The sequence below is a fragment of the Anas acuta genome, chromosome 6, assembly GCF_963932015.1.
Source record: "Anas acuta chromosome 6, bAnaAcu1.1, whole genome shotgun sequence".
NCBI classification, from domain to species: Eukaryota; Metazoa; Chordata; class Aves; order Anseriformes; family Anatidae; genus Anas; species Anas acuta.
In genome coordinates, this window is record NC_088984.1 from 27,607,121 (window position 1) to 27,619,160 (window position 12,040).

At 40.2% G+C, this 12,040-nt stretch overlaps 1 protein-coding gene across 1 annotated transcript; it reads left to right on the forward strand.

Annotated features, from left to right (window-relative positions):
* Nucleotides 1-1,352: 1,352 nt before the first annotated feature.
* Nucleotides 1,353-10,557, forward strand: SUMO1 (small ubiquitin like modifier 1). Its single transcript, XM_068686005.1, has 5 exons — nucleotides 1,353-1,510; nucleotides 5,970-6,044; nucleotides 7,171-7,248; nucleotides 8,597-8,668; nucleotides 9,684-10,557. Exons 1-5 carry the CDS (start codon nucleotides 1,499-1,501, stop codon nucleotides 9,750-9,752), a joined length of 306 nt encoding a protein of 101 aa, XP_068542106.1. The 5' UTR covers nucleotides 1,353-1,498; the 3' UTR covers nucleotides 9,753-10,557.
* The last annotated feature ends 1,483 nt before the right edge of the window (nucleotides 10,558-12,040 follow it).

A 12,040-nucleotide genomic window follows, 5' to 3' on the forward strand; every position in this document is an offset into this window, starting at 1 on the left:
ATTACTAGAGGTGAATGATAATTGATTTCAGCTGTTTGACGTTAGTTACAAATGAGAGAAAATAGAGAAGTGATACTGCACCTGAGAATTAAGCGAGGTTATTAAAGGAAGTAATGCAGGCTCGGTGGTGGCTGCAGGAGCAAGAAGGGCTTTGGGCTTCTTGGGGAAAGGGCTTAGGTAGTGGGTTTTTTTTTGTTTGTTTTTTGTTTTTTTTTAAGTGTTATTTTTATTTTTAAATGTGTTCTCTGTTGTGTTTAGGCTGCTAAAAAATGAAACTATGAATTCTGTTGACATGCCTGTGTCTTATGGTCTGAACGGAGACCAGTTTTGCAGGTACTGCACCAATACGGTTTGTACCCTGGGGACGTAACATATCTGTAACCACAGTGAGTAAGAAGGGGCAGAGAGTCAGCATTGTGGGTACTTAGCATGTATGCAGATTTCATTGTTGTGCTTTTATGTTATGTATAGGGATAGGTAACTGAACCCCAGGTCGTGGGAGCTTTAGTTGTTATTACAGACTGTACTGTACAAAACAACAAGTAAATCTAAGAATTATGCTTAAGTTTCATGATAGTGTCTGAGGCTGTAGTGATGTCACTGTAAGGCCACTCTTCTGCTTTTAAACCTGGCTTCATTTGTGAGTAGCAACGATGTTTATAGTAATATTAAGTATGTCCTTTTTAATTCTCTTACTGCTGTATGTTGTTTTAAAGGTCTTAAATGGTTTACTTTGTTGGTTTCCATAGTGTTTTTGAACTCATAATTTGCTTTTACTGTCAGCTTGGTGTAGTATCAATAAAATTGACTTTCCTGCCTGCTAGGCTTTGTATGAAACAAGTCATCTTAATTGTATAACTTCGTATAGTGTGTGTTTTCTGACTTTTTTTTTTCTTAGTTCTGATTGGGTTTAGTAGTTTTGTTTAAAACTAATTCACGAGAGTTTAAACATGGCATAGTGCTTCACTGGCTAACAAAGGTGCATCTCCTGACGTTGTCACACTTGCAGCATGTCTTTCAGTAAGGGAGGCACAGCAGCGCTGATACAAAGTGCAGCTGCTCCAGTGCCTGGTGTTACAGAAGAACCCAGTAAATGGAGGTTGAAGGCCATGTGGCTCGATGTGTTCTGCCCAGCGATGCCTCTTACCCTTCCCCCAAAGCAGCTGGTAAAGCTAACCTACCTAGCGATCACGCATCTCCTCTTTCTGCGGAGCTATTTTACAGTTCCATTACCCTTTTCCTGCCTTTCTTCGGGCCGGCCGGTGGAGCGAAGCCCTCCCCTCCCCGCCACCAGCCCCGGAGAGAGGCCGGCGGCGCTCGGGGGGGCTTTCGTGGGCGGCGGGCGGGGAGGAGCCGTGGGGCGGCCGTGCGGGAAGTGAGCTCAGGCGCACAGGAAATCCCGCCCGCGCCGCGGCCTGTGTTTGCGCTGCGGGCAGAGAAAGGAGCCGAGCGCCTGCAGCGGCCCAGCCGAGCCTGCCGCACGCCCCGGGGCCGAGCCATGTCTGACCAGGTACGGCCGCCCCCGGCCCGGCCCGGGGAGCCCCGGGCGGAGGGGAAGGAGCGGCGGCGGGGGGCTGCGCGGCCCCGGGGGGCGGCGGAGGAGCTGCCCGGCCGCCCCTTGCGAGCCGCGGGGCCGGGGGGGCTCCGGGGGGGGCGCCCCGCGCTCCGCCCTCGGTCTGCTCCTCGGATGGGGCCGGGGCAGCCCCGGCAGCGGGGCCGCGATGCGGAGCAGCCGCTTCCTTTCGCTTTCCGCTTCCCGGCCGTGCGGCAGGGCGCTGCTCCCTGGAGCTGGCCCGGCCTGCCAGCTGCTCCGTTTGCCTGGGGAGCGGAAAAGGAAGGGGAAGAACCCAAACCTCTCCCGCTCGGCATTGCCCACATCAAACCCCACCGAGACCCTGCCCTCTCTTCTCGTACCTCGCAGTGTCGCTTCCCAGGCAGGGGCGCGAAGAGTTGCTCGTACAGCGAGCTCCCGCCTCGCTCGGCACGGTGCACGCACAGCCCTTTGCTGTATCTGTGGCTTTAGGCTATGTGACCTGCTGGTGAAAAGTTAAAACAGCATTGAGTTTTAATTTGTGTTCTGTTTCACTTGATCTCTTCTATTGCTTTCAGGTGGCAGTGTTTTTTTAATCTCTGTGACAGTTTGGATTTGGAAAAATCAATGTCAGTGTCTACAAATGTCTCCTGCAATGTTGTGAAGTCCGGAATAGTTCTAGTGCCTGGCAGGAAATTAAAAGTATCCAAAACAGTATATACTGTGTCTCCCTAGCAGAATAGCCTTGATACATTGTGACCCGTGAATAAAAACCACTGCCTTTACCTACTAGTGGTTTTCTTCCCCTGGCCCCTGCCTTTCAAGCTTGGTGCAGCTCTGTGGGTGAGGATGCTATTGTCTGTCTCTGCCCCCTGAGTGTGCAGCTATGAGCACAGCTTGTTGCTGAAACTGATTAGGGTGCTCTTCCTGTGTAGTGAAATGCACAAAAGTGGCTGCATGTGAAGAAATAGTAAATTCTGAACTAGATTTTGAAGGCTGGTCTTCACATGACCCGTTCTGTAGCACTCTGCGTTTGTGAGCTAAGGCATGTTTTAACACATAGCTTCCATTAGGTAATTCCTTCTCCAGCCCAGTCCCGGTAAAACACATACATAACACATACATGCTTGCTCTCTGGAGCTGCTTGAAGTGTACAAAACTCACTGTATATGTTGTCCTTTTTGAGTGCTTATCTTAAATGGCTTTGGTTAATGACCCTAATTTATGTATTTATTGGAGATAAGATAAACCTTATCATATATTGTATCACACTGTTGGGGGGACTGTGCAACAACAGCTAAACAGCTTCTGAAGCACCCATGAAATGTACAGTAATGCAGAACTGTTGGTCTTATTCCTTTCTTTATCAAGACCACTGGAATAATCAAATTGCCTACAATTGTTCATTGCTTACAGTTAATTCCACGTCCCCAAGGAAGACAGTTCTTAAGATGACACCATTTGTCCCTAGTTGTAATTTTGGCTTGTCCTTTTAGGTATAAATCAAGAAGTGCACTTGATTTAGTTACTTTGATTCCAATAGGAAATTAACTTTTTTTTGATAAAAGTACTTCTAAGAAGGACAAACTTCAAAGAACTCATAGCTGCTTGGTGGGATCTCGGCAGAGGAGAAAAAAAAATCCCTGCTATGAAGAATCTTGGGCTGTTCTTGCTCTAATTGAATCTAGATGCAGGCATTTTTTCTTTTCATGTACAGCAAATACAGCACTATGTAATTTCTCATTCCTGTAACAAATGCAAGAGTTTATTTGCTAGGTTAGGAGGTGTGTTGTAATCTTATTCCTTTTATAATTTCGAGTTTAAAAGTTCTAAAGTATACTGAGTATGTTCTTTGTTAAGTCTTAAACATTGAAGTTTAAGTACTCCAGAAAACTGGAGGAGGAAATCTGCAACCTACAACTTTACAACTTTTGTTTTGTGGTTCTGATAGCTGCAACAGCAAATACCTGGCACGCTCAGTGCATTTCATCCAATTTCATCAGATGTTTTAAGGTTGTTAGATTGGTGTTGATAGCAATGTGAGATAGTACTTCATGTTGTGCTCTTTAGGTTAAGCTGTGGCACAAAGCCTTTAAAACTTTAGGGATCTAATGTGAAGTTAGAACTTAGCATTGTGGTATTCCTGTGCTGTTTGTGTGGTGCTTTTCTCCATTTTTCATTTAATGTACATTTCATGATGCCCCAATAAACACTAGTTTTTTTCACAGTGTGAGTAAAAGTCTGGAGGTTGGCTTGTGGATTGTTTATCCAGGATTTTTTTAGCCAATGGTAGTAGTTTAGTAACTTGCTATCTCCTTGCTTTCTTTGTTCTTAAGTGTTTGTTTGGTTGTTTTTTTTTTGTTGCTGTTGTTACTGGCTTTACCATTTGGCATTGAATGGCAGTAGAGCTAGCACTGACAAAATGCAGGGAGCTGTTTCAGTCTTGATGGGTGTTGTGCTCTGGTTTCAAACCTTTTGTTTTTTTAAAAAAAAGACTTTTTTGTCAATATTGGTTTTATCCAATTTCTCTTTTCCTGGAATTCTGTCTCTGCCCTGTTTTTTGTGGGTGAGAGGTTTCTGGGGCTTTAAACAAGCACCTTTATAGTGTGGTGTTTCAGAACTCTGATTCCCTCTACTTTTTCTACTGTTTGCAGCTTTCCGTATTAATTCTTAGTACTTACGTTTTCTTTCCCTGAGAGTGGGGATCGAATATCTTACAAATCCCTCCTTTCCAGTTGTATTGGCCAGACGTGCTGTTATAGTAGTAATGATATTTTGTCATACCTTCTACAAGATGATGTGTTTGGGAGGGCTAAATGGGTGAATCTGTTACAATGCGTAGAAGTGCATAAACTATTACAAATACCTGTACTGTTAGGATAATGTGCTGCTGTGCAATTCAGTTCTTATGCAAAGGTAAACTAAGTGACTGATAGGAAATATCATATAAAAAGACAAGATGTTCTTATAAATTCTTCAAGTGATAGCAAAAAACAGGAGACAATTTGTTACATACTTTGCATCAGTAGAGATCTGAATCTTTCTGATTCCTTGAGGTTGGTAATTGTGCACGTAAAAATGCTGTCTGTGCAAGTTATCAAAACAGGTCTCAGGTTCTTGTTTTTTTTTTTTTTTTTCCTCTGAGTCAGGACTGGAAGCCAGCATATCTTTATTCCTTAAAATAGTCCCATGAGATTAGAGTTCAGATATGATAGAAAGGGAAAACTTTGGGGAGCCTGGTTGCTGTTTACTCCTGAAGACTCCTTCAATGCTTCAAAAATTACTTGCTTGGAGACCTGAGAAGCGAGTGTTTAGTTTCTTGAAGGCTTGAGGTCAATTCTTGGTTTGAGCTGGAAAAGTAATACATCAGTCCCAGCAGTCCAGGTTGTGCCAGGTGGATATTTAAAAAAAAAAAAAAAAAATCAGGCCATGTGGAGTCAATGGTATTTCTACATACTCAGCAAAAAAGCCACAGTTTAGGAAAACAGAAGCTTTAGGTACCTGTACATACTCTGTTTATTTTGTCTACTGTGATGAGCAATAGAATATAAAAGGTAGATCTGAAATATGATCAGCAGGATATCATTGTTTCTTGGGAGGTTTTTCATCAAGCACCATCTGGATCTGTGGCAGTGTCTGCGTAAGATCTCTTTGTGTTGTAACGGAATGTAACCAAAGGCCTCATCCAAAATATGCAGTGACAGGCAAGGAATACAGTTAATAGTGCCTGATTTTTGGCTTGTCTGATCTGTCAACAGTGAACATGAAAACTTTGATGTCCTTGATTCGTGCCTTAAAGAGTGTAACACTTAAACCAAGTTGAAGAGTGTTAGTGCTTGAATTGTTGAATCAAACTTGCCTGTACAATTAATTCTTATCCTGGAAAGATATCAAAACATTGTAGTTCTTAGAAGTACAACTTTAACATTTAAGAATTAATCTCGTAACAAACATGCCAGAAGGATGCCGTTAATTGATGTTTTGTTGTCACAGGAGAAAAGGCAGCTCACCATCCTTTTGAAAGCAGTAACTGCTGTTGATGCGATTAGATGGAAAAATGTTTCACAGTTCACTCTTCACGCTGATACGGTGTCATAAGTGTTTTCTGTTTACTCGTGCTGTCCATTTTTGTCAAGAGTCTGAGTCTCTTGGTGCGTTTGCTATTTTTTTCTGACTGTTTGATTAGGAGTTAGTATAAAAACATATTTCCAATTTCTGCATGTTATCTTTTCAAATGATCCTTCTCATGTTCTTTGTGTTTCTTCCATTTTAACTTCTTGCGTGCAGACAGCCTATGACAATTGTATGTTACTATTTTCACACACACAGGAAGTACCTTGAATAATTTGAATTTAATACAGCAGCCATCATATTGTCCAAGGAAAATAAGTGTTGGATTTTGATTACAGATTTTTGAAATGTTTTGTTTTGTTTTCAGGAAGCAAAGCCTTCAGCTGAGGACTTAGGAGATAAGAAAGAGGGGGAATACATTAAACTCAAAGTCATTGGGCAGGTGAGTGTTTATATAACTGACATTTGGTAGATGCTGTGAATTTCTGAGTTATAGAAATGAACAGATGGAAGTTAATACTTTCAGTTCTCCAATGCTGATCTTCCCCTCCAACCTCCAAAAAAAGCTATTTACCAGTTGCTGGCAATGTGTGTTAGCATACTCTTAGTTTCAGGTCTTTGGAGTTCACGTACCCTAACTATGAGGTCAACTCTCCTAGATAGGAATAGAAAGAAGATTCTGTTGGTAGGCTTGTGGGTAATAAGTGGTGAATCACAAGTCTGAATTTAAGTTGTTTGAGTAGATGTCCAGATACTTCTTGAACACAATTCCTTCTCTGCAAAGAACCCCTAAATCATTTGATTCGACTCAGTTTTGTTTGTTAGAATACTGGTGTGGTTGCTAGGCTGTTGACTGGAGACAGATGACATAGAGTAGGGCTAACATAAACTAACTACTTGCTGGTTTAATCAGCAATGACAAGAACACGTTCAAAAGCTAAATGTGACCCACGAGATTTTTGTGCAAAGCCTTTTGTCATCTGTTTTATCTGTGGCCATTTTGACAGACGTAGTTATTCATACTTTATAGCTGGTAGAAAGGACTAAGGAGTAATGAAACATAAGTTTTTGTTTTAGGTTAGTGTTATGTTGCCAAGTCAGCCTGTATCCTAACTTCTGGATAATTGCTGTAATTGATCAAGGTTTCACATATATTTGAAATGCAAGTTTTAACTTGTCTTTTGGAATCTTAAAGCAGAATTCCCCTGCACATGTAGGTTTGGATTTTCTACGAGTATCAGCTGGTTAAAGATGGGAGCACAGACTGAAACAAGTATGGTATTTAGTACTTTTAAATCCAAAGATGTCTGTAGTGAGCTGAAGGTTATGTTATGCCACCTGTTTTAAAATAGAACTTCCTGTGAAAGTAATTAATTCAGTGCATAATATGAACCTCTAGGATGACTTAGCCACTGAGGTATGCCCAGGGATAGTTAAAATTGTGTAATGAATGGTTAAACTGTTCAGTGCTAGTTTTATGTAAGTTTTTCTCAATGATGGTCTTAAAATGAATATAGATAAAATATGTAGTTACTAGAAAGAGTAACTTTTTTCTTTTCTGTTCTTAGGACAGCAGTGAAATTCACTTCAAGGTGAAAATGACAACGCACCTCAAGAAACTCAAAGAATCGTACTGTCAAAGACAGGTTTGTGAAACAATGATTCTGAATATATAATGGCTGAGCCGAAGGTGTAGAAGTTACCTTTTAAAATGCCTAGACAGGAGTTTATAGTTACTTTAAAATCTTCCTGATTCAAATGAAATTCCCTTAAAGCTGTGGAAGACTGCAGCTTAAGATGAGGGCAGCCTTAGACACTGTTACTATCATTAATACGGTAATCAATTAATGCTGCCCATTATGCCCTAAATGGAAGAAATACACAATATTAATGGTTGATGTAGGTAACTACTGTTCCAGGACAATAACTGTAACTTCACTTCCAGGTTCTGTGGCAGATACTGTGGATTCACTGCTGCTATTTCCAGCAGCCCTGGCCTAGTTTGCCTCCAGCTTTGGGGATAGATGCCTTGTGCGGCCTTTCCTTGAGCACTTCTGTTTTAGTTCACTTTGTATATATTATATACGATTATATTCAGATATAATCGCATGAAATTCTTTTTTATTTTAATACTTTGATACAAATTGAACTTGTCAATTCTGTAGGAATACCTTGTTCATGTTAGATTTTCAGTGTTTTTATGCTGATATCTGCATGCTGCTATATGGTTTGCTATCCTATTAGAGGAGAAAATAAAAGATTAAACACCAAATACTTGTAGCCACATATGAATTCTTAAAGTTGGGATTCATCAAAGAACTTGAGAACAGATACCGGAAATTATTCATGCAGGACACTGACTGATGGAAATGCATGTGTGTGGATTACTTTTGAGAAATACATGCTTCAACAGACACGGCTAAATCTGTCTCCTGGGCTGAATTCTGGAGAGTTGCTGTTTTTGCTATCAAGTAATCTTTCTCTTAGAGGAACCACCAGCGTTTCTTCCAAATTAGCCAAGAGGGATTGTTGGAGCAGTGTGAAGAGCTTCTCCTTCCTTCCTATGAATTGTTATGCCTAAAAATTTGCAAGCAATACTTGAGATGTAATTGATGCCCAAAACAGGTCATATTTCACTTGGGTTTATGCTCATCAAGTAAGTGAAAGAAGAGGAAAAGGAGAGGTGTTCAGTTTACTTACTGAAGTATGGTATTCAGTTTTAATAGAAGTGCACTGTACAAAACAAAGATGAGGAAACTTCTCAGTTGCTGAGCTAGAACTCCAGTGCAACCTCAGAATAAACATGAGTTCAGCACTGTCATTCTCTTTGAGTCACTTAACAGTATACATGGGGGTAACAGAATAGCTGAGCTCCCTTTGTAACAGGAACTAATGCTTTCCTTTTTGGCTTTCACGTGTGGTGGTTTTATTGAAAACGTTTTCTTATGAATATGTGCAAGTTTCAATTGATTTTTTTCTTGTGCATTTTTTTAGGGTGTTCCAATGAATTCACTCAGGTTTCTCTTCGAGGGTCAGAGAATTACTGATAATCATACCCCCAAGGAGGTGAGTTTCTGTCTGGAAAGTGTTGCATATACCAAGTTCACTGGAGAAACTGAACACAAAATTGGTTAGTCTATCTGTTCTGCTAGCCTGTTAATCTGGTGGAAGATGTTTCTCTAAATACAGCCAACCTTCTTAGACTACATTTAGTCAAATGTAGTCTGACTATACTTGTCTGACTAGAATCTTTAAAAAGGTTGATACAAGGATCAGGAAAAAAACTTTAATTGGACCTACATGTGTAACATTCCCTCAGAAGGGAGGTGTAGTTACTTAACAGAGGAAAGAAGACTAAGGGAACTGGTAAATTGTTGAGATAAACCTTCAGTCTGACTTTGGAACAAACGTGTATTTAATTCGCATTGATTAGATGGAAGTGTAAGTAAACAGAAAATAGGTTACTTCTGCTGTCCAGTGACTTCTACTGATTGTAATGATAAATCAGGAAGAAAAAATGAGTTACAATAATGAGCTTCTGGAACAAATTAGTCCAACTTGTGCACTGTGGAATTCAACAAATTATTTTCTTTAAAAGAACAGTTGTAAACAGGTTTTGAGTTGCAAGCTTTAGGTCTTAGCTGTATTGTGCTGTAGTAGTATGCTGTTTATAAGCCACGTGGCTACACAGCTGGTGCTACTATGCAGTACTATGCATACTGCACTATGCTGTTGGTTACATCCTTGTGCATTCATTACCCAAGAAGGGGTTAAGAGAAAAGTAGAGCTAGCTGCTTCCAAGCTGATGTGTACTGCTTCCCAAGTAGATTTAGATTCCACAGATAAGATTGTTGCTTTGAATTTGGGATGTGCTGAGATGTCTATGATTAAAGGGAAAAAAAATAAAATAAAAATTGAGCGATGGATAGTGAAATATTAATTTAAAAAAATATCACCCCTTTGTCTTCTGACAAATTATGATGCGACATCAGAACAAAGCATTGTATGGTTTGTCTAGGACCTGTTCTGAATTCAGTGCACCAGATTTATAACAATTGTGCTGTTTTTTCTGTTCTCACAGCTGGGGATGGAGGAGGAAGATGTGATTGAAGTTTATCAGGAACAGACGGGGGGTCACTCAACAGTTTAGATCCTTCTGTTTGCTTTCTTTCCCCTTAATCCTTTTTTATTTTTAAATAATAGTTCTTTTGTAATGTGGTGTTCAACACTGAATTGAAACTGGCACCCCATCTCTGGGAGTTTATTTTCAAGCGTCTGGTATTTTGAATTCTCGTGCTCATTATACACTATTGTTTCTGTTTTCATTGTGCTGAACTTTTGTGATCCAGCTGCAACCCTGCTCTCCTTTTCCCTCCTGCCCTCCCCTTTAGAAATACATGTACACACATGCATTTGTACGTTCACTAGGTTCGTGCATTTCAGGCACGAAGGTTGTAAGATCTGCCAGGTGGGCGAGTGTTCTTAATGACTTCCATATCTGCCCTGAAGTTTTGATGTGTGACTGTTTCACTCCTGGACTATAACTTTCAGTGCGAGATGAAGTTTTTCAGAACTAAACTGTGGAGAAATTCTGTATCCATAACTCAGAGCTATTTTGCTTAAATTGCGCTGATGGCCCAACGAAGAAGATCAGAGTTGGAAATGGAAAAGCTAGAACTGTTGTCATCTGTACGTTGCTCCAGAGATGGCTTTGCTGAAGACATAGAATTGAAAACCCTAATGATTCTTAAATCTTGTCGGAAGATCCCAGAAGCATTTTAACTTCATATAGGAATTAGTACATGCAGGTATTCATGCAAGGATGTTCGCAGCAGACAACTGGTGTTACTTTGACACTTTTGTTTGTACCTTTTGGCCTGGGACGTGGGTTTTGAATGGACATTGTCTGTACCAGCTTCATTTAAAATAAAAAACAAAAACAATTTTATAAACAATTTGCATTTTCTTTTCAAATGTTTGGAAATGAGTAAAAATGTAAAAAGTGATGATTGGGGCATGCCTTTCTAGTACCTCTACACTGAAGGCAGAAAAAGTTGCACTCTGTAAGTATACCTCATATAAAAACACTTACTTTTTTCTACTTGCCCAAGTAAAATAACTGTTCTTGGTTTGCCAGGGACTCATACTATTAGCTGTTTCTTGTCCTGTTAGGGAATATTCACATAGTTACGTACTGCTTCACTTCATGCACAAAGGTTAGGCTGAAAAAGGCAGCTTGGAAGGAAATACAAGGACTGTTTCTAATGTCTACATTTCATATGACTATGGTAACATTGTATAATTTCTCTGTGATGGATGATGTGGAAGTGTGAATATGGTACATGAGGCCTCACTGAGAGTCAACGTATCTACTAGCTGGTTGCAGGTTCAAAATAGAGAACCTATAATGGGGAATGAAAGCTCAGAAGGTTATAAGCAAGGCAGCATAGAGAAGATTTCTTCACTCCCTGCTTCTGCTTTTCAGCAGATAGATGGGACTTGTTCCTGGCTTGGTTTTTAAATAAAGTTCATTTAACATGAATTTGGCATTCATAAAGGCCCATTTTAGTGCTGGCATACTAGGAAGAAGTTACAGATAGGTTTTGAATGATCAAGCTTTTATGGCACTTGCTGTAAAATTATAAATGAATTTTAATTCTGGTGATTTGTCCTATTTCTGATCTAGTAATGCTTCTGTACCCGTAGTTGCACTAAGAAATTTTTTAAAGATTAATTTTTTTTGTCAGGAATGTTGGAATATGGGATTTTTCAAAGTATTTTATGTAAGTCAATTTTGGAGATGAGAAAGAATTGCTACTATGAGGTGCAGAGTAACGTAGCTTCTTTGGAATCATCTCTGATTGCTTTTTGAGAATACTAAATATATCTGCTTTGGGATACCAGAAATAAAACAGCCTATTGAGCACTATCAGATCATCTTTTAATTTAAATTTGTGTAACGATCTTGTTAGTAGGCTCATTCCCATTATCATTCTGCAAATTAGCAACAGGCACGGGGGGACAGTGGTTTACTTAAACTGAAAGTGGAGATGAGAACAGAATCCATTTCCACTGGGTTTGATGCCAGTGCTTCTGTTGCTGCACCAGCTTTCTTCAGTTCTTACTGTTCATTTTCCTCTTTCAAGTCTGTTTTTTATGCTCTTCCATATTAACTTCCTAGTTTTGAAGCACTGCTTGTCACTTTCTTAAGACTATGGAGGAGGGTTTCCTGCAGAGTGCTATTTCAGCTTCAGTGGGATGAAGCTCAAGGCTCAATTTTTCTTCTGTTGTGTAACCTTGTCCTGAAACACGTCTCCATAGAGTGGATATGGTACCAGTGGCAAACTGATTTAACCTCTTACTTACCAGTTATCAAGCCTTGAGGAACTAGTACCTGAGCAGAGCTGCTGGTCTAAAGCAGCATCTTTACAGTTAGAA

Bases quoted from the DNA above. Each gene is read 5' to 3' on its own strand.
- SUMO1 (XM_068686005.1), top strand. The intron at 6,045-7,170 runs GTGAGTGTTTAT...TTCTGTTCTTAG, and splicing joins AACTCAAAGTCATTGGGCAG to GACAGCAGTGAAATTCACTT. The intron at 7,249-8,596 runs GTTTGTGAAACA...GCATTTTTTTAG, and splicing joins AATCGTACTGTCAAAGACAG to GGTGTTCCAATGAATTCACT.